General features: G+C 38.8%; 3 protein-coding genes across 10 annotated transcripts in view; all 3 read right to left on the bottom strand.

Moving 5' to 3' along the window:
* The window catches only part of LOC110959593 (protein mono-ADP-ribosyltransferase PARP6), a 331,374-nt gene that overhangs the window by 53,079 nt on the left and 255,811 nt on the right, over positions 1-22,484 (bottom strand). The gene's annotated exons all lie outside the window — the stretch shown is intronic.
* Positions 974-11,795, bottom strand: dpep2 (dipeptidase 2). The gene is made up of 11 exons (XM_022206494.2): positions 11,668-11,795; positions 11,207-11,364; positions 10,959-11,085; positions 10,621-10,750; positions 9,196-9,346; positions 8,706-8,775; positions 7,100-7,276; positions 5,102-5,186; positions 4,410-4,485; positions 3,063-3,198; positions 974-1,200 (listed from the first exon to the last, which is right to left on the bottom strand). Exons 1-11 carry the CDS (start codon positions 11,668-11,670, stop codon positions 988-990), a joined length of 1,326 nt encoding a protein of 441 aa, XP_022062186.2. The 5' UTR covers positions 11,671-11,795; the 3' UTR covers positions 974-987.
* LOC110959597 (ribonuclease P protein subunit p25-like) lies at positions 14,380-21,236 on the bottom strand. The gene has a single exon (XM_051938749.1). It carries the CDS (start codon positions 20,367-20,369, stop codon positions 19,533-19,535), a length of 837 nt encoding a protein of 278 aa, XP_051794709.1. The 5' UTR covers positions 20,370-21,236; the 3' UTR covers positions 14,380-19,532.

The following is a 22,484-nucleotide window of genomic DNA, read 5'->3' as shown; positions in this document are numbered from 1 at the left end:
AAATACACGTTTTTGCTTGTTAAACTTCTGGCACAATGTGTTCTTTAAGCTGAAACTTTATGTTGGCAGCGTACTGGTGAATCTATGAGTATTAATTTCTGAAGAGCAAAACAATGTCACACTATTGTGGTTACGTAAAGAGGAACATAACCACCACAAGTGAAATTCAAGTGAATTTCTATTAACTTTGTCGACACAGAGTATTGACTCTGAATCTTAACAAGGCAGGTTTCACACTGCTGCTTCAAAGTTACTGCTATTCTACATTCATTTTTTGGTTTCAGTTAATTGAATGTGCAAATTTTGCAGTTAAAAAAAAAAAAAAGGAAGGGCAGCTGTCTGATCCGCAAAAAACCTCACCCCAAAATGCACACAAAGCTTTGTGAACTTGCATATTTTATTACACTGTAAGATCAAATAAAAGAGAAAATCTGTTTTTAAACTGCATGCCCTGCACTATTTTGTTGAAGTGTATCATACAATGCATCATTGTACATTTAGTGCATCATAAATGAACTTCTTACCTTACCTTCATAACATCTGCTCGAGCTGTTACATTAAAGCTGCTCACTGCTCAGCAGTAAATAGAAAATCATTTTAAAAGAAAAACTTACAGTCCAGTCTCTGCACTTTTATTTAACAGTGCTATTATCCTCCTTCAGAAGGATTTTGTCAAACCAGGTGCAACAGTAGTAAAATAAATATAGAATAAATAAATACTAAAATGAATTGTGGAAGGCCTTTTCAGAGGAGTATCTTTAGTATATTTAATATATGTACAGGAATTTGGATTTAAAATACTGCAAAAATGGGGCTAAACATTGTTTTTTTTCTTTGCTACAAGAAAGTAATTAATCCCCCCTAATCTTTGCTGACATGTGATGACCCACAAATGACTACAGCAAACTTGTTAAGCTCTTTTTTCTTTATATCGAAAATGAGGCACTTTAAAAAAACACGGTGCAGCTTAACGGAGATTTCAAATCTTCATTCAGTAACAAACAAGATCGAAAGCAGCTGAACTGCGACCAAGATTAGGAGACCTAGCGACCCATGTTCTGCTGCTGCAGAGGAGGAATTCTGGTCAGAGGGCAGCACTCTCACGCCAGGAGGTCTGAGAACCAGTCTGCAGGGGTTTTGCACTTCCTCCAAGGGGATCTGGATCTCACTGGGTCGTTTTGAGCTTAACTGATCACGGACCTGTGGGTGAAATACAGAACAATGAGGGAGGGAGACAATGTATAAAATGCTTGAACTTTTGGTCTGTGGTTTTGTCGAGAATATTCTCAATAGAGTATTTTATGTACATTTAACACTACCGTTCAAAAGTTTGGGGTCACTTAGAAATGTCCTTATTTTTGAAAGAAAAGCATTTCTTTTTCAATGAAGATGACATTAAATTAATCAGAAATATAGTCTAGGCATTGTTAATGTGGTAAATGACTATTCCACTTGGAAACAATTGATTTTAATGGAATATCTACATAGAGGTACAGAGGAACATTTGAAGCAACCATCACTCCTGTGTTCTAATGCTACCTTGTGTTAGCTAAAGGTGTATAAAGGCTAATTGATGATTAGAAAACCCTTGTGTAATTACCTTAGCACATGATTAAAAGTGATTTTTTTATGGAAAACATGAAATTGTTTGTGTGACCCCAAACATTTGAACAGTAATGTATGTAAGGTCATTTAAACTATGGATCATTTGGAAACATTATTTTGGTCGAAAGAGTTTTAAAAAATAGCCACAAATTTTTGAACATTTCAACATCAAATAAGGTGACCAGCATCCATTACTGTCTTGTCTGGTTTTATTTTGTTAACCCACTTTTCATTGTTCATAGCTCTTAGTTATTACTGTTGTCTTTTTTTTAGATAAGTTCACTTCCTACCCCAGTTTCTTCCTGCCAATGTGACTAAACGCCCTACAATAATTGGTTCTATCTATGCCAATTAACCCTACTTTTCATCAGTATTTTTTGGCACAATCCCATCTCCACAATGAGCGCTGAAGCATTAAACTGACGTCACCGCTGTGGGGCTTCAGTGTGCACGTTTGTACTGGCAATGGTGCAAAAAGGAGAAATGAGACACGCTATCATTACAACACATGCTGCATCAAAAAAATACATTGCCATTTAATAAAAGAGTGAATTTCGACCTGCGTTTTTTTTCACATTTTAATTGGCCGCTCAGCTGATTACTTCCTGTTCGGGGCATTACAGTGTTAATACACTTCAGGAAACTATCAAAAGTCAAGAAAGCCATGAACATCTGCAAATCCTGTGTGGACAAACATACAAACAACTCTACAAATGTGCAATAAACATCCACAACAGTGAGCAGCCTGATGCTGTTCCTTGCAGATAAACTTCCTAAGGGATTTCTTCCCTTTACTGGCCATAATTGCTTTGTGTGCATTTTGTATGCGGCAGTACAAGTGTGTTTATATGTCACCAATTTCGCTATGAACTCTGGGCTAGTCCCTCAGGAACATTTGCAGATATGCAGACTCACAGACAGACTCCGTAACAGCATAGAAAAGTCTGCATCAGAGCCCTCAGCAGCTGACAATTTTGCAGTGGGACAGCCTTAAACCTTCATGCCTAACAGACAGTGAGCCTGTGAATGTTGAGATTGGGATTGGGCCAGTCTCTGCGCTCACTTCCTCTTGCACCAGGTCATCTCAGTACCACTGTGTCTACCGTTCCAGTCATTTCTCATTGTGCATTCCTTAGACCTTGTGTTTACCCATCCTACTGTTTTTAAGTAAACACTTTTCGATTCCACATGCTTGACCGTCGAGTTGTGCATTTTAGCCCAGTGTCTATTGGTACCAGTGTCACATGTTTTAGTTCAATATAAATCTCAAAATGTTGTCAAATATTAGAGACATACTAATAAAATAATATGTACTGAAGACATGTTCAACTAAATATAATGCTGTTATAGCTGAATCACTCCTTTGGCCAAACGTGGACTGAAAATAGGTCCACCTACCCTTTATTTGTCAGAGAGGGGTATTTCTCTTCATAAGATAAATTTGTTCTATAGCTCACCTTCTCGACCTCTTCGAACACTCGCAGGAAGTTCCTTCGGAGGACATCAGCCAACTCATTCTCAGTCCAGTTTCTTTGCAGCAGTTCCTGGATCAGGGCGGGATACTTGGACACATCCTCTAACCCCTTTGGAAAGCTGTTAACAAAAAACGACACATTTTTATTTGCATATTACAAATAATGTATTTATTACTCCGCCAAGAAACGTGTGAAGATCGGCGTACGTGAATCCTTCCTTCCTTCCTTCCTTCCTTCCTTCCTTCCTTCCAACGAATTTGGATGAAATTTTCAGGGAAGGTTTGAAAAGACGCATGGACCACCTCATTAGATTTTGGCAGTGATGTGGCTCATAGTCTGGATCCACGAATTTGTTAAGGATTTCCCATTGCCAGATAGCAGCACGGTGTGACTGTAACTTTGACAACAAGTGAACTCTACCAGCTGCCTGCTGACGATCCAATGATTGCGACCTCACTACAAATCGACCTGAGACCTATCCGTCGGAACTGATACAAGGAAGAATTGATTATATTGTGGGGGTGCTTCCGAGTCCCATCAATTAATGGCGGCCACTACATATCTAGGTTATGCGATTTGGTATCTATGCATAATGTACACATGCACAACACACGCCTGTGCTCAGCGCAAGATCATTTTTTTATGAAAGATTTCATCCATTGAAAATAACATAAAGGCGGAGCAGCCATGGCGGAGTACTGCGCTCTCTGAGTGCTTTTCTTGTTGTGTTTATGTAATACGCATATTATTTTTTTAAACAAATCCCCCACTTTGGTAATTTAATACACAGACAATACACACACACACACACACACACACACACACACACACACACACACACACACACACTCAGACAAATATTTACAATGACAATATATACAAATTAACTATTACAGTAATAAAGCCTAAAGGACCCTCAGCATTATTTGTTTTATGGTATTGCGTATGCATAACATGAACAATTCACTACCATCCACAGCAGCAGCCCTCTTTTTATGTCTGGAAGTAGGATAAAGTTATTGATTTTTAGCATTTTTCAGTCTGTTGACAGCAGGACAGGCAAATTGCTAATATCATGACAAGCAAAGAAAAGCACAAAATTGATCTGGTTCAACAATAGCCTTTGAAATATGTTGTCTGGAGAGTACTTAAGACAATTGTGTGGTCTGCTGGCAGGAGCTTTGTTTAGTCTCCAAAGATTCCCACTCATCCAGACCACTGGATATGAGAACTGAAGGAACTACTTTGTTTGCAAGCAGTCCTCAATTCTCTTTGAAATGACACTTGCAGTTATCAGTTGTTGTTTTTTTGCAGGTGAATATTTCTTACCCCACAGCGCCTTCAAAGTCCGCTCCAATTCCTATTGACTCAGCTCCAATCATCTTCTTAATGTAATCAAAATGATCTGTAAAAGACAGATGGAATAATAAATGTTTGTTGCTAGATTGGATTAGTGTTAGGGACATTTTGTTGTGATTAGTTGTTACAGTTAGTTCATGTTTAAAAACAGGTTTCATGTGAAGATTGGATTTGCAATGAAAACTGAAGCAAATGAACAGTTCTTCTCAGAGCTCTTTTTCTTTGATAATGGCTGTAGATCACGTAAAGGACAGTGAACAGATAACAGCAAATTTCTTTCCTACCCTTTAAACTAAAACTGGTAAATTACTGTTCTAATAACTGGAACAATAACCATAATCTTTAATCCCAACCCCTAACCATAGTTACTGTGCTCTGCTGACTTGCTACCTACATAGCTAAATTTCAAAATGTGCCATCAACCCTTCGATTAGTGGATGAACCCATCACCTGAACCTCAGCCAACAAGCTACTAATCTAGTCTGTTTTGCCTGTTTACAGTTATCTCTGTTGCGTCAACAGGTGCCTAACAACATAACAGCCAATCACAGCAGAGTAGAGCGTCCCTCCAACTAATCCAACCAGCACCAATTGTGATAAATCAGGTATATGAACGACACAGTTCAGACTGATAGCAAATCTATCCAAGATAAATGCCTCACCAGCCACACGAGAGATGTTGGCCTCATCTCTGCAGGAAATGAAGTTGCTGTGCAGATTCACCATGATCAACCCTCGATTCTTTTTCTGAAACACAACACAAACGGTGTCACTGCAGAGTCTCGAGGAAACACATATACCAATCATTACCAACTAAATTAAATAAGCTTGTAAATAAAAATACACTTAAAATACAAGTTTTTGTATCATTTACATTCATTACTTGTTGAAAGCAGACGTTGAAAAGAACAAATTTCCACTTGTCTTATGTAAAGCTGTTTTGTAGCTTATTCACAGAGAGATCTGTGACATCATGAGAAACATAAGGGATCTGATGGGGTCAGAGTTCAGAGAGTGAAATTCCCAATAAGTAAGACACATAAATATATATATATATATTGTTTGTGATTATGTTTGCCTAACTTGTGTTGACCTGGTGAGGAGTGGGGTTCGAAAGGTTGCTTATTGTTATTATTTGTTTATTTGTTTTTTTATGAAACACAGGGGACAGCGTTTACAAGATTTATCTTCCTGCTGTTCCTTGTTTGTGTCATTTGTATGTGTATTTTAAATAGTTAATATTTCAATAAAGAGAGTAAAGAGAAAAAAAAGTTGGTTTGAGGTTAAGTGAGAGAAATAAAATTTATTGACATTTATCTAGTGCAATACTATCATGGAACACATTGCAGATGTTGCACATGCTTCATGTACATGTACAAGGAAATCCAAACTCAGTGGATCTCAGTATGTGGATATCCATCCATCCATCCATCCATCCATCCATGCATCCATCCATCCATCCGTCCTCTATATACCGCTTTATCCTCACTAGGGTCGTGGGGGTGCTGGAGCCTATCTCAGCTGACTCGGGCGAAGGCAGGGGACACCCTGGACAGGTCGCCAGTCTGTCACAGGGCTATGTGGATATATTGTAAGTCACTTTCGCAAGGAGGCTGTTAAGACAATGCTTTGGCACCTGGTGCCTCCCTAATGGTTGTTTCTAATTTGATTTTGGACTGTATAAAATGATATGCAGTATACTGAGCTTATGTGTCCATTCTAGAAAAAAAAACACTTCAGGCAGTATTCTTCTTATGCCCCTAGATCCATTTAATATAAAAATGATTTATTGCTGTTGCAATAATAGTTTTATTTGCAAAGTGGGACAAGACATTTATATGTTTCACTATATATTACTGGTAGTTGTGTTCACCTCCAAGTTAGTGACTAATTAATACTACCAACTAAAACTGAAAAAGGACACAGATTAATTCAAGGGATATTACATTGTATTTGGCTGAAACAAGCTTCAAAAATACCCAAACACCACATCTGGTTCTGCTTTGTAATAAACTTTTTAACAATCAAAATAAAATCATTTATAGAAAGTCTCATCCACAGGACCAAGATAACAATGCTGGGAAGTACACTGTAAAGCCTTGGTTAATAGAACTTGTGTAATGTCTTGATTAAAGTGTTTACATTATGAAGAGGGGAAAACCTCCCCAAAGCAAAACAAAATAAAACTGACGATTAGTGGTTTCTACCAGTTGACGTGATTGTTTTGGTCACAAGTCAACCACAGGAGTCTAAAACATACAAACGCTGTTGATCTCCTGTGTGTCAATATTATCTTGCTCGGAAACATGGCTGCTAGAATCATGCAAAAGATGGAAGAATGAAATAGTAATGAGAAAAAATAGTAATGAAATGTTAATTTGATTTCTTGAACCCTCACATATGCCCTCTTAGTGGGCTGAAATGTGAAAAAATAAAATAAAATATATATACTGTATATATACATCTTGATGGTGGACATCTGGTCATGATGTTTGATTCTACCAATACGGACTAAAAGTTTAAACAGACTAAAAATGAAAACACATTGGGCATTCTTTTTCAGAAGATACAAACAAAAATTCAAACCAAAATTAAGGCGTCATTAATCCGATTGATCAGATAATTATACAAACATGAAGCCTATGAATTGTTTTTCTCACCAGCTCGTGCAGCAGCCAGTCAGGTACGTTGCGGCTGTGGTTACAGATCGAGTAGGAGGATGAATGACTAAAAATAACCGAAGCCTTGGAATGCTTCAGCACGGCCAAGGCTGTGTCCCAAGAAGCGTGGGAGACGTCCACGATCATCCCCAGTCTGTTCATCTCGTCCACCACAGCCTCAAAAACACAGTACAAAAACAAAACATTCAAGCCACCATTTACAGTATGGCGGGAAGGAAGCAAGCCAATTCAGAGCACAACAGGGGACAGTTACATGTGCACATATAAACACACTCATGCAGAAAGCAGTGGAGGAAGTTCTACACGCTGCTGTTGTTGATCTTAACAAAACAAACACACACTTTGAATTATTTCTCTGTCAACAGCCTAATCTCAAAAGCCCATTTACACTGTGCGCACACTTATTAGGCAAATTGTATTCGTCAATTCATTTTATTATTGAACAAACACAATCCTCTCAGTTAATCCAAAATGTAATTGAATCTCAAACCTGAGTGTTTAACAAAGAAAAAGTGAGTTTCATCTTTCTTGAGGGGCCTCTACGAGTGTGCAAAATTATTAGACAACTGAATTACAGAAATTATTTTTCCCAACATTTATTCTTAATGTTAAGACGAAGTGTAATGAAAAGAGTAACACAAAACAACAATGACTTTTCAGGCTTTTCAAAAATCATTCAGTGATCAAAATATCCACCTCCTTTTCAATAACTGTCACAGCCTTCCATTCATGGGGCCTGTCAGTGTCTTCATCTGTTCACAATGAACTTTCACTGAAGCAGCAACCACAGCCTCCCAAATACCGTTCAGAGAGATGTATTGTCTCTTCTCATTGTAAATCTCATATCCGAGAAGGGCTCACAAGTTCCATTGGATTTATGTCAGGTAAATAAAGAGTTAGGTCATTATTTAATCATCTTTGAGATAGTTGCCTGCAGACCAAGCAGTGGACCCATCTTAACACATTCCCTTTTACCCGTTCTTTTTTCTTGGACGTCTTCTCCCAATTGCCAAACCACCTCTCATCCATTATGGTGTCATCTTACTTTGTTCAAATCAAACAGAGAATTAAGTTTATGTATGTTGTGCATAGAAATACTGATGAGGTCAAAATATTTGCTTGCCTAATAACTGTGCAAAGAGTGTAGCATGCACAGCATTACCTACCTTTAGCAATTAGCGTCTTGAATAACAATAACTCCAACTTCTACTTCTATAACTTCTTCCACTGACAAAATAATATTAACAGTAATAATGCGCTTTTGTTTTGTTTTCTGGCCAACATTTAACAATGCAAAGATTAAGCAGCTCCAAAATGTTACAACTGTCTACTTACAGGGCACAAGTCTGTAGTTTTAATTATATACTGTATATATATTAAGAAAAAGTAAAAATATTATTTTTGTCAGCAATCTTAAAATTTGATGTCTCATTTCAAAAACACACTAGAAATGTTATATTCAAATATCCTCTAAAAACAAGAAGAAGAAAAATCAGAAAGCATGCTTAGAGAGAGAGGAATGCAAAAAAAAGAAGGAAAAAAAGAAAGAAACACCACTGATATCACTGAACTAATAGCAGCTTACCTTCCCAAACTCTGTCAGGCTGTTATTCTGTCTTTGAAAGACATTGTAAAGTTTTGAGGATGATTCGGCCCTGCATAGACAAAGAATGTTGTTAATGCTGCAAATCATTCAAGTATGCGGGATCTCATTACTGGCAGTTCCTTTAGGGCATGTTATTAGCACTGAAGTATTTTTCATCTGGTCGAAGCACAACTCAGCTACGTGCAATGGCAAGTTTCAGAGAGAAGATAAACATAGGTCATTTGCATAAAAGAAAAATATTTAGATATCAAATGTGTAAACGTATTTGACCTTTCCATTCCCTCGTTCCAGTAAGCAAAGATTAAATGTGGCCCAGTGGCTCATCCTTTAATGGAGCTCTCTGGCATTAAAATCACACAGCTAGTGTTAGATATTTAATTAATTGTGATTTTAGCTTCATAAAATGGGTAAAGACCCAGAAGACCAATATACATGTAAAACAAAGAGTTCAACATGCTTCTACTATTACCAGGGTGTATTGCAGGTATGTGTCAGAGCCATGGAGCGGACCCCAAGCTGGTACAACATCCGCAAGGTTGGGAGGCTGCTGTCAATAGAGTGGCCTCCCTCGACACTGATTAGACAGGCTATCTTATGCCTCATCTCAGAATTCTTCAGCTCTGTAAAGACAGACACAAATGCAGAAAGCATACGCACATTCCTGGACACTAATACCTTCAGTCAGGCCAGTAACTGTTAGCTGTGTTGATGCTGCTTTGTCGTTAAAGGCCCCTTCAGACATGTGCTGCTTTCAGTTCATCTGATGACATCTGAACATGTTGGCTTGACGTCTGAATCAGTCCCCTGGTCATGTTCCAGGTTATAATCTTACTGGGTTGGGCCTACTAACATTTCACTTTCAACATGGCACAAGTTTGAACTGTCCACCATCACATTAACAGGCAGGCATGTACATACTTAAACACACTTCAAGTAACTTTAAGGAAACATACTTAAAGTTGCCATGAAGTGATTTGGAAAAGGATTTTTTCCAAGTTCAATACCGATACTGGTCCAAAAACACAGCAAAAGACAGTGTTTTCCTGCCAAAATTCATAAAAACACATTTCTCATTCACTTTCGCCTACAATCTTACATCTATAACAAGTGAAATGTCCATAAAAATAAAACTTTACTTTAATGCAGCCTATAACAAGTCAGATTAATGACTCGCCCTTAAACACTTGCAACATCAGTCTAAACAGCAGCAGCTTCCATACGACCAAGAGAGTTGAGCGCATTTAGTTTAGCAGTAACTTCATTAATTACTTCTAATTATAAATTATGCCCAACATGGAGACAAGTTCAGTCAGGATTTAACAGCAGGTCACAGTGTGTACTTTTTTTTCACATCAGACAGGTGAGCTGTCACACAGAGTTGCAGTTTAGAAGCTGCATTTAAATCATTTGTTTCACAGCAGCCGTCCTCAGGTTGAGTCCTGAGCTCCATCACAGCTGTCAGGATATTTTTATTTTCGGGCTTGTAAAGTAGAAGTTGGACTATCATCCTACACAGACAGAGTTTTCAGTGTTTGGGACAGTGTGATAAACCTGCTACTACTTTAGATTTACCTTTTTGTTTTTTTAGTATATTAGGATGTACTATACACCACTTTATATACTGTCCAATCTCATGTTTATGACAAATACTGTGCATATACTGTGTCTCACAATGTCACTGTTGACCAATGTCTGAAGGACAGACTGTCATCACTTTAACAGATTAGGTAACCCTGAAATGTTACGTATCTCATGTCTAAAAAGGGCTTACTTCAGACAAAAGCTAACATTCAGTACAAAGCAGTGAAACACACAAATTTAAGTTATGTACAAAACACTCTGCAAACATTAAACTAACAGTCTGCAGTCCCTTCGTGATGGAAGTGTACTCTACCTTGGGCAGATGTAACCAGCTCAAAGTCCTGGTACTCAGTGCACATACGTCTGACCACATCAATTTGTTCCAGAGTCAGCCTCACAGCATCCTTCTGCTGGGCTCCACACAGCACATAGACAGCAAACATCTGACAAAAGGACAGTGATGTCGCACAAGAGAATAGAGAATGAATCCAAGTTTGATCTTTGGTAAATAGGGTTTTTCAGAGGTCCTCAGGTTTAAAAATGCCGATGTTTAATAGTTGAAATCTGCACTTTTGCTAGGCTACTCTCAGTAGCAATGTGGATGCTAAAACAGACCGACCTTGGGAGTAAACACTGATTGAATTACATTACCTGCGCCTGCACATGGCCTGCTTGCAGACGGGAGATGTCAGTGGCCACTTTGCTGACATTATGAAGATCAATCTGACTCAGGCGATTGTTGTGAAGGATCCTCAGCTGGAGAGCTAGGTCATTATGACTGATAGATGGAGAGTGAGGAGAGCGAGTGGGGAAAGACAGAGAAGCATTTTTATCTGATCTCAATAATTCATTTCCATGAATGTAACTTGTGTGTAGGCAGAAAAATAAACATCCTTTACCCATCAATGAGAGGATATCTGGACATCAAATCATGTGCTCTGTCTCTTTCAGAGTATCCAGATGCCAAATGGCACAGACAGAATACCATCAAAGCCACGAGAGACTGCATCCAAATGCCAGATGGAGCATTTTTTATAGTTTTCCTGGAGAGCATATTCTGAGGACACAAAACACAGCAGTGCATTACAACTATGTGAGAACACAAAGATTGCATGCTCAATACAGTTATCACAAACTATTCTGAATTTGTCATCTGTTTTAACAGGATGACAGCACAGTTGTGTCTTTCTAGAAAACAAATATTACAGTGACAGCTATAAATACAACATTGTAGTATCTTTAAATTTACTACTTTTGTAGTAGTGAGTGAAAAGTTAAAGTTAAAATAAATAAATAAATAAATAAATAAATAAATAAATAAAACAAAACAAAACAAAACAAAACAAAACAAGACACTTACCATCCCGGCAATTACAAAGCAACTAGCTGTCCACCTTGTTGAACAACTGTATTCAAACTGGACGAACTTTCCAGCTCTCCGCCTCCGACAACAGCAGAACACGGAAAAGCGGCAGCTGTGCAGTGTGCTGCATTCATGTCCTATCGGGAAAATGAATAAATATATACAGAGGCTGTTACACGTCATCATTTATTGGTCGTTATCAGCGTATGTTGCAGAATTAAGTTGCAGATGCCTTTAGGCCATGCGTTGAACTCGCCCCTGTTTTTATTTTTAAGACTTCTAAGTTTGCCAATGTTCTTAGTGAGCGTTTCTGACAACGGATAGACAGATATTTTGTGTGAGTAACACAACAGAAAACAAATATGTAGAGATTACAATTGCTATGCACAATTTTGTTCATCTATTTATTTTTATTGTATCGTCACCATTGGAGTTACGAGTTTACAAGCGGCATTTCAAAGCCCCACTGAAAACTGTGGATTTAGTGTTGCCATCTGCTGATTAAATGCTGTAATTGCGACATCAAACGGCGGAAGGAAGCTGAGTTTGTTTTTGTTTTGTTTTTTTGTTTTTTTCAATATTTGCATCGGTATTAGGAACTGACAAATAAATTAACACGAAGAAAACTTTAAATTTAGGTGAAGCCTCCAGAAAAACAATGATTTGTGGCCGCCAAGTTTGTACCGTTTACGCAAAACTCCAAAGGATTAGTGTTCAACTACTGAACGGTAGGGACTACTTTAGTTAGCCTTGACTTTTGAAACTTTTAGGAATTAAAGTCATCAAAGCAGGTGTTGCTATACACTGTTTGACTAAACGTTTTGCAGGTAAACTAGTTATTTTGGTGACTGTGCTATGTTATCAACACACCTGTTCATAGCAGACATTTTGACAGGCATTATTGATGACATCACCGAGGGTGTGTGCACAATGCAAGGCCTATAAACTGAAACTACCAACACTTGAATTTAATTGAGTCACTATATATTTTAGTATTTTACCGCAGTAATAATATGTCGATCCTATGCTCAAACTACGATATAGCTAAACAATACTGTGCTTTCAGGGAGCTGCAGGCCTGATCAGTGACTTTCAGTAGGTGGCATCCTCAAAGAAAGTTTGGAGTGTAAAGCACACAGCAACGTTTTGCAGGAACACACTATTAAGGTAGGAGTGTCTTTATATTCAGTAGTATTCAGACATTGATTATTTTGAGGTTTATAGAACGCTGTCCACAGCCTGAGCTTTATATAAATTGTCCTATTGGTACCTGGTCAACTCACTCCCCAGTTAGAGTTAGTTTTAGGGTTAGGGTATTTCAGCTTTCAGTGTAAAAGGATATCATCCATGGATTTCAGCTAGTTATAGGTAAGTAACCTAAGCATATGGGGAGGGAGTTGTCTGGGGAGTGAGTTGACCAGTATCCGTCCTATTAGTCTGGGACAAACAGATCTGCAAAAAATCACAAGCTTTGAGGGGTTTGATTTGTGGTGGTTTTTAAGATTAAATTTATTCTGGTGTCTCTCCACTGGAGCAATGCGTGGTCAAATACCTGCTTTTGACAGTCAGTGTTCCCAAAGAGGCATCTGAAAGATTCATCTGTTCATATACACAGCTTACAGAACAATTTGGACCAAGTGCCAAGGTCCATATCACAGATTACAACCTCTGCTTTTGCATGCTTTCTAACCTGAAATGTGCTTGTGTTTAATGAATCTTGCGTGAATTGTGCAAATGCGAATGAGTCTGTTGTTGATGGGGAGCATCAGGGCGCCACAAATGAATTTCAATTAATTTCAGTGGGAAGATGTGAAGCCTGATTCTTTGGTCCACCCACTGAGAATTGGCCTTGTAGTCCGTAATGAGGAGAGTGATTCAGCTCTGATTGGAGCACCCTACTGCTTCAATGGAGTAATCACAACTGTGTTGATATTTCTCTACCAATCCTCCCACTGCGTGGAGTGGACCCCCAGCTGACACTGTTTGAATTCAAATTAACCAAATCATTTAGTCATATTGTCGACCTTGCTGTGGAATGTGACTGGCAATACAGGAGATGAAAATCCCTCCCGTATAACTGTGTCCTCACAGTTTGATGAGGGAGCTTACACCAAATTATTCTTATTAGCCTATCTGACTGTTGTATTTTGTTGAATTAATGCGGTGGAAAGTATGGGTTTGGTCACTGTCAGGTGAACCGTTTCAGAAAATTGATTATTGAAATGATGATAGTTTTCTAACTTACTGAGACGACGCAGAAATAACTTAACAAAATTTTAAATAACCAACTCAACTGGGCATTGCCACTGGTGTCATGATTTTCATTAATTTTTTTCTCAGCCATAAGCAGGCTTACATTTAATTATTTTTTTCTTAAAGTTCAAAATTGCATGTGCAAGACAACATTGAAATCATATTCAGAAAGTCATGTCCAAAGGTTAGCATTCTTTTAATTGATGGATTGATAGATGTTGGGATTATTAAAATGTGTATAGCATTTTACTAAAAAGATAATTGTGACGTTTAGAATTTGTTATTGAAACATCATCCATTTAGTAATTCTAAATGCCGCCTTTCTCAAGCTGCAGCTTGTCAGATTACTTTATTAATCCCAAAGTGGAATCACTCTGTTACAGCAGCTCCTCACCACTGACCAACAACAACAACAACAAAAAATAAATAAATAAAAAAGAGAAACACTGACTGCAATAGAGTTATAATATTAACTTTAATATTTACTCAGTGTACACTGTACAATTATAGTATCATTCTGGAATATACAAAAAATCAGTGACAGCCCAAGTATCAGAACAACATGACGATTATTGAAGAAAAGTAGTATGAAATATTTTCCACCACTATATTGCATGAGAAAGCAATAGGCAAGGATATCCAGTCAGATTATTTGCAGATCTATGATGAAAAATCATTCCAAGCATGTAACCAAAAACATTTGACATCATTTGACATGGGAGTCATGTCTGTGGAGTGGTATAAAGATTTTGCGTTCCTTCAAGTGTAAGATTCTCAACAAAAACACTGTGCTTGCTTGTTAGTGCTTTTACAGTGTAGATCACACTGGCTTTGTTTCCTCCAAGTAGCACAATCTAAGTGTGCTGATCATTCATCTATGAACATGGCCAGTATTTTAGAGAAGTTCAGTCACCATATTAATCACAGTTCTCCATATTCCTCATGTTGTATCTGTACATTTTGACAGTAGAGATCAAAAGACAAAGGCTTGAAAAGCCAGAAGACCTTCTCATATCCAGCTTACAACTTGAGCATTTACATCTTGAAAGAACACAGACGTATGTTTGTTTATGCAGACACACACTTTAAAGGTTTGTGTTGTGTCTGTGAATGTTCTTCACTTTTTGGGCATAACCTCTAGCACCTTATCAACAAGGACTTTTCCTTTTATACAAGATTTCACAGTGTTTACGGAGTCATTTTCATTACGTAGTAGACCTTTTATAATTGAGTCCTCTCTTTTCTGCAAGAGTGGGAAACTGTTGATAAAAGTGTGAAATATTGTATTTGAGAAAAAAGAAGATCAGCATGCCAGCCTTAAGATTGCCTAACTGTTACATTTATTTTTAATCAGGGCTTTCAGCTTTGCTCTGTTATATTCTTAAAAAAAAAACATGCTTGTAGAAAGTAAGTTCATTGAGTAATGGTGGTCTGTTCTTTCACCATTTAGCTTCGTTGTGAAAACCCTGTAGTGAACAGATTCATAAATGTCCCTCAGATATATTAGTAGTCGCACTCTCAAGCTACAAGATATTTTTCTCTGTTTGACTTTGAACTTATTTTTCCACTAGAGGGCAGCAACAGTCAATTAGTTTTCTTCATCTTTCTGAGCCTGTCCCTCATGTTAGAAAATTAATCAAATACCAATGTAATATACAGACCTGACAGATGCATGGCTATTCCTAAATACATAAAGACATGCAGGAATTATTTAAACAGGGTAGAAAAATCCTTCAAGCAAATGTATCTTTGCTTTGTTTCCTTTATAATTATAACTGCACAATGCAACTGTCTGAACCAAGAGTACTTCTGTGTTACTAACCAGTCTGAGGTGGTCTGAGTCTTAATTCTTTTTCTTTTTTAAAGGGCCTTTATTTAGTGTAAGTACAGTGGGCCTTCACTTTCTGTTACAGCCTCTGAAAGAATGTTGAAGACATTTTGGTCTCCAAACTTCTCATTTCTTTTGCCCTGGATTCTGGCAGCCCTGTAGTCAGTGTTCATTATCTGCTCTTACAGCTTTGACTTCAGCACAGCAATTACATCCTCAGCTGCACTGATTAATCCAACATGGAGGCATTTCACAAAATGGTTTTGAAAAGACATTTCCAGACACTTACCAGGGAGTAGCTGTGGCACAGCTTGTTTATGCAGATAGACCACAGCCAGTCAAATGGCAATAAGATGTTTTCAATGGCTCCTTAAGTGTTCTCTTAACCTCTAGTGTACACTGTGCAGGAAACAATGGACTGTTCGGAACATGATTAATTTAATCTATTTTACAGCTGACATATAATGGAAGTGCCTGATGTCATGTTTGGGTAATGTACGTTTCTCTATTGTTCAACATATTCCCTCCATGGCCATTTGTTAATATGTCTTCACTGCTCTCTGCTTAACTGCTTAACCTTCCATTTTCTTTTCGCAATCACACAATCAATCACTGTCCCATTACTTGACAAGGCAGACAAAGAGAGTGTATGAGTGAGAAAAACCTTTTGGCCTGTCTCGACAAGCAAGAGGAATGTCGACTTCAGAGGGCTAACACAGGCAGAAAACATAGGCCCAGTAAATATTCAATTTAAAGGATTCCCAGATAAGGCGAGTTGAAAAATTGAGGCAGCACCCATTCTTCTAGATAAGAGAAGACGGAGCCATCTGGAGGCTGGGAGATAGCGAACTCCCACGCCATCCCAGAGACCTCACTCTCATCTGCTGCAGCGGCAGAGAAGGGGAAAAATAGAGTGCCAACACTTTCATTATGTTAACTTCAAAATGAATTTATTCACATTCAGCGCATGTAGTTATTGCCTTTGGTAAACAGAAGGTTACTGTTGTGTCCGCCACAACAGACTATCATCAATCAGTCTTCGCTTAATATTGTCCTCTGCCTTTTAAGATTTTATAACTTAAGTATTTGGGATGCCTGAGTATTTTTTTTTAGTAAAAATAGTGTCTTGTCTGCATTGCCATTTTGAACTAATATTTTTTTTTTTTTTTAAATCATTTCATCCTTTTACTTTTAGGTATATCTGTAAACCTGCCTTATTAACACACTTGTATACACAGTTTTGGGGGAAAATCAACTAATTTAAAAAAAAAAAAAAAAAAAAACAAAGCATCACAACTCCTTAATAGATTTGCCCCTGGAGAATACCCGTCTGATCATATGATCGTAGCAGTATTTAATAAATTCACCATCATCTATTTCAAAATTAAAAATGTGTAATTTTGCTAGTGGTGAACAGCCTTTTTCCATTTTCCCTGAGCTACTGTGTTTCTATTCAGCTTAAATATACTGTGTTTGTAAGTACAGTGTTAACTAAATACAAATAGTACATTTTAGGCCTGTGCCTCCTTAAAATGCACATAGAAGGTATCTTTGAAAACACGAATTGGTGGCAAACAGGCTCTCCGCTAGTGAATAACCTTGTCCACATTCTTATAATATACTTTGTTGACTCCTCCACCATGCTATTTCGTGCCAGCCACATTGAATTTAGCTCCAGGATAATGCTTTTGTCAGTAGGTTTTATCTGTTCTCTTACTCAGGTACGCTATGCCGTTATCCTTAATTACCCCCACTGCATTTCACACTTGGCCCAGAATTCTTAATACCTGATAACAGATGCAGGTCGATTTGAAATTTACTTATAGTTGCATTATCTTTTTGACCTGAATCGCAGACTGACTGTCCCATAGGCTCTTGGCGTGAAAGCTGTTAACTCTGTGATAACAACGACCTGAAGTGATAACCTTCCAGCAGTCTCGAGGACACGCAGTTTGCTACATATGTGCTGTATTGCAGTCGCAGCATTTCTTATTCAACCTTGGGCTCTCTGCTGTGCTCTGATTCATTTAATGGGATCGAGAGGGAGGTTAATCACTATGTCCGTTATAGACTGTTAAAGTGCTACCTGATCACTTTATAAAATATTAGGATTTGTGTTTCTTTGAAATAGGAATTTACGCAACCGCTGTAAGAGTTGGCTCCTTTTTTAAAAATTTTTCTCTATTTTAAATGTTACAAAATTACGTCCCCAGTTTGGAGTCACTTTGATTAATTTACTTTTGGAGGTCGACATTTGCATTTGCAGATTTTCATTAAGATCAACAGTATAAGCTTCAGACAAGGTTCCACTCGTCTAAGTTATTTGCCGAACATATGGCTAATTAAATGGAAAAGGCTCTTAACTATTTGAATAAAAGGTTTCTCGTGAAGCTTTATTTTGTTTGTCTTTAGCACAACTTTTTAAAGAAGTCTTTAATGCATAAAATTCAATACATACGCTCACAGCTGTTTTCTTTTCCCCTATCATCGTGCATTCTGCTCAGAGTTGAATTTTGATCCAATTGCTATAGATGTCTGCAGCTTCCAGTTAAGCTTCAGCAATTACTCAGAGGTGCCTCTTTTGCAACTAAAATGGCATCTAAATGGTGTGAAAATGCAGGGAGGCAATGCATAAAAAATGTCAGCTGGAGGAAGTCTGCAGCCATTTCATTTGTTATGTCTGTCAACTACAAGTGCATAGTGTTACTTTGAAAACTTGGCTCCTTTTAAACCCAAATTTTCTGCATACTATTTTGCTTGAGAAATAGAAGAATATAGCGGAAGAGGCAGACGACAATAAATATGGTGGGTCTGTAGGCCTATAGGCTGAATTGGGAAGGAGAGTAGCTTGTTGCCTTGGTTTCATATTTTGCAGGAACAGTGTAGTGTGAAGCTCTGTGAAGCCTAGTTTTAATCCTTTTCTCCACTGTGTTGTGTGATGTTATATTGTTATCTTAATGATAATCTGTCCCTGTATTTCTGCCCTAGGCATTTCTGTCAGGCTGGGTTGGTTTAGGAGCTGTGCCTTATCAACAGCTTTGTCATTAAATCAGCTTTTTCTGCAGACAAATTTCACTGCCGTTATTCTTATCAAAAGATCAGCACACTGTGATTTTCTGTTCAATCAGAGCTTTGCAAATTCAGTGTTGTGAGAGTAAGAAAGATGAAATACAAAAGAAAAATTCCATTGGAAAAAAAAATGTTTATTTAATTTTGTTTTCATGATGGTTAATAATAGACAGAAAAAAAGTGTATGTTTTGCATTTGTTATATCGTCAATGGCTTTAAGCTGTTGTTGTTTTTTTGTGCTCTTGGATCTATGTTGTGTGTTTTAAAAAGCTATTTAAAAGCATAGAGGAAAAGACATGATTGTAACATAATGCTTAAAAAATTATTTTATCTACAGATTGTAGATAGTTTACTCAATGCAGTAATCTGGAACCTGTGGTGTTCATGGCTTTTTGTCTGTGTGAAATGGGATGGAAATCTGTCCAAGATCTCATAACAAGGTAACACACATCATCATAGTTTTGTGGATGTGAGAGACCATGTTGGACATACCAAGAAAGATGTCCTGTAAATGCTGTATGTACAGAGGCAAGCTTTAAAGTCCCAGTCAAACTGACCTCTGGAGGCTGAAACTAGTAGTCAGTTCTTCTGAGAAAGCACTGTTCTGTCTGAGTGAATGTTCTGATTGTCTCAGCATTGTGCTTGAGTGGAGTGCAGTGGCAAATGAACTCCTCTGATTCAATTCTCTCCTCTGTGACACCAGTTCAGCCAGTCAGTGAGGAGGGAGGACTGAGACTCCTTCCCCTAAACACACTCTCTTACAGTTAGGGAAACTGCTGTGTGGCAAAGGTCCAAGAGGTCTCTTGCATGTTGTATGTGAGGCAGGTTCGGCACCCTCTCTCTCCTCCCACAATGCACTGAGAGTCTCTGGAGGCTGATAGCCTGGTTCCTGGGGATCCAGAGGATCTTTGGAAAGAAGGATGCTGATGGAGGGTACAGTCCTGTGCACTGTCATTTCAGAATTCCCCCCTTCAGTACTCTCCCACACCTCTTTCACCACCTTGTACCGCAGTTTGGTCAGTTGATGCAGACAGCCCACTTTTCGTTTCATGATCTCAGCACAGGTGATGGTCTTAGTAACTGCACGACCTGACCCAGTGAAGACCACTTGCCGGAGCCCACCATCGCTCAAACCTCCCCCACTTACACCCTTCTCTCCTTGCATCCGTGCCATAGCAAATCCCATTAAGTTACGGATCTTGCTTCCCTCCTTCACGCGCATCTCCAGCACCCCAGAAGCCAGTCCTGGGAAGGGGCAGGGACTGTCCTCCTCAGTTCGACACACTTTTTTGAACCCTTCCTGTCCTAGTTTGAGTGCAGAAAGAGGGACTGGTAATGGTGCTGTCTTCAGTGGGCTGGAAACATTGTTGACCACTGCTGACTGGCCAGCATTGCTGTAAATTTGACCCTGATAAACAGGGCACGTCCCTGGGGTTACCCCATTCCCCATTTGGATTGGTCTACTTGCCTCCAGTCCTGGGTGGGGCCTGACAGCATCTCTGTTCAGGTACTGATTCTGGCCGCTGACGACTCCACACCCTGTGAACATTTCTGAAGTCCTCCGTGCTAGACTGTAATATTAATCCAGATACACACTTTCCCCACATGAAATACAGCTTAACATCGTTTTCTTGTGCCTGTGACACTTCTATTTCCTTCCAGTCCACAACTATAAAGTTTCAAGACTTCATATAAGAAATATTACCCGCTCCCCAAGAGCACTATCAACAATGTCTTTAATGCTCCCTCTCAGAAAGAGCTGGAGAAATAAGATAAACGCCTGGCTGGTGAATTAAGAGCACTGTTGGGACCTTGAAAGATGTTCTTTAAAGAGCATCTCAATTTCATACCACAAATGACTATTTGGAAAGGGTTCTGGAGCCTGATAAAAACCAAAAATACGAAGCTAAATTATCCACTTTCCCACATTTGTACGTATTCAAATGATGCTTTTATCTTCAGTAGCTGCAAAAGATATGGAGTGCTTTGTTGATTCTTCTTTTACAAAACTTTTCTAAAGAGAAACTGAAAGCTCAAATTCAGACTCCACCTTTTCCTTAGCGATCCAGTCCAGCGTTGTTGATTTTGATCTGCTGATCATGTCGTCTTCAACTCAAAATTGACCTCTCGGGTTGTCCAGCTGTTAAGTTCCACCTCTTGTTTTGGACCTCTGGATGTTTTACTCCAGCTTGAGTAGGTCTGCGTCTCCTCTCCCCGTGCCCATATTGGCATCCAGTGTAGTTGAGGCCAGGGTTGCATAGAGGTCTGCAGCTGGGGTGTCGTCCCTAGAGGTCTGTCTTGTCTTCAGTGATGCTCTGGGAAGTCTGTTCTGTTCCCCACAAAGAGACATAAGGGACAGGAGCTGCCTCACAAATGCTCATAGGAGGAGTGTCTGTGTGGTTGAGGGGGAGCATGAGGGAAAGGGGAGACAGCCCTCTTAAAGGCGCAGGTCTTTTCATCTTTTAGACGAACACCCTCCCCTCCATAACTGAAGCCTGCCATCTGAGGAAAAAGAGAAGGGTAGGGCTACTGTGTCCCTTTAAAACCTAGAATGCAGATCCCCGGCAACTTTGTCAATCTCTTTAGAGGACGTTCCAGTGTTCAATGTACATGACTGATTAAACCTGAGTTCTGAAATAGAGACTCAGTCAACCTTTAAAAATGCATTTTCAGCTACGAAACAATGAATTAAATTAGCTCTGTTATAATTGAAAACATCCTTCAAAGAGCTACTGAAAGTCAGCAGCATTAAATTGCACTGTACTTAGCCTTTATCCTATTAGATGTTTGTGACCATTACAATTTACATAATGCAGCATTAATAGCTTCATTGTTGAAGCAATCAAGTGGCACGGTAAGAATGCCTGTCTCTCAACGCATGGATTGTTATATTGTTACAAGCCTGGAGAGCCCTTGTGATGAAGGACACAAGGACCACAAAATGCATAGAAGCATGACTTCCATGTTCAAGGTGCTATATTAATGGCAACTGTCTTCATTAGTCTGGCGTATCTGTGCAGGTGAGGAGATGGGGCTGACAGGTGGGGTAATAAGCATCTTAATGGGCTTTCTATCACCAGTGGAGGGCGCTGGCCCGCTCCCTTCTGCACTGAGTCAGGCCCAGACAGCTGTAGCATTGCCCTGTTCAGCCCAGTCTCCCGGTCGACAGGTGGATTTGTTTTTGTGTGTGACTGACAGATGGAAGAATAGGTAAAGACAGCCCACTGAGGCTGAACCTATGAGGCCAGGAGAGAGAGGCAGACAAGTCCTAACTACTCTCTGCTCAGTGTATCGCGTGGTGCACAGTAGTATACAGACAGTATAAACTCACTGTGACTGGCCCAGTCCTTACTGTGAGGCTAATTCACAGTGGCATGTGTATTTTATTGAGTCCCTATGGTAATCAAGGAAAAAAAAAATCAGGAAATCCCCCTTCATCCCCAAATTCAAACTCTCAAAGTGAGAATGCCTTTTATTAGAAGAGTTTGAATATGAATCCTCACTGAAGGACCAATGGATTGGTTGGATCCATGGAGTGATTAACTTTTTCTTTTTGTTTGTTTAATTTGTATGTATAAGGTGGGAGAGCTATTTATCTCTGGAGCCATTCCAGACACTGCAGGAGACATAGTAACGAATGTCTTTCTTTTTCTTGCCTTTTTTG

Source organism: Acanthochromis polyacanthus, chromosome 2 (genome assembly GCF_021347895.1).
Source record: "Acanthochromis polyacanthus isolate Apoly-LR-REF ecotype Palm Island chromosome 2, KAUST_Apoly_ChrSc, whole genome shotgun sequence".
Taxonomy (NCBI): Eukaryota; Metazoa; Chordata; class Actinopteri; family Pomacentridae; genus Acanthochromis; species Acanthochromis polyacanthus.
The sequence above is the reverse complement of the archived record's forward strand: the minus strand, read 5'-3'. Positions and strand labels throughout refer to the sequence as shown.

What these genes read in the sequence shown, in the direction of transcription:
- dpep2 (XM_022206494.2), bottom strand. An exon ending in GCTGGTTACATCTGCCCAAG is followed by an intron (nt 9,347 to 10,620) that starts GTAGAGTACACT and finishes CTGTCTTTACAG; the next exon opens with AGCTGAAGAATTCTGAGATG. An exon ending in CATACCTGCAATACACCCTG is followed by an intron (nt 8,776 to 9,195) that starts GTAATAGTAGAA and finishes TTGTCTATGCAG; the next exon opens with GGCCGAATCATCCTCAAAAC.
- LOC110959597 (XM_051938749.1), bottom strand. Translation starts at nt 20,369, where the DNA reads ATGTTCACAGGGTGTGGAGTCGTCAGCGGCCAGAATCAGTACCTGAAC.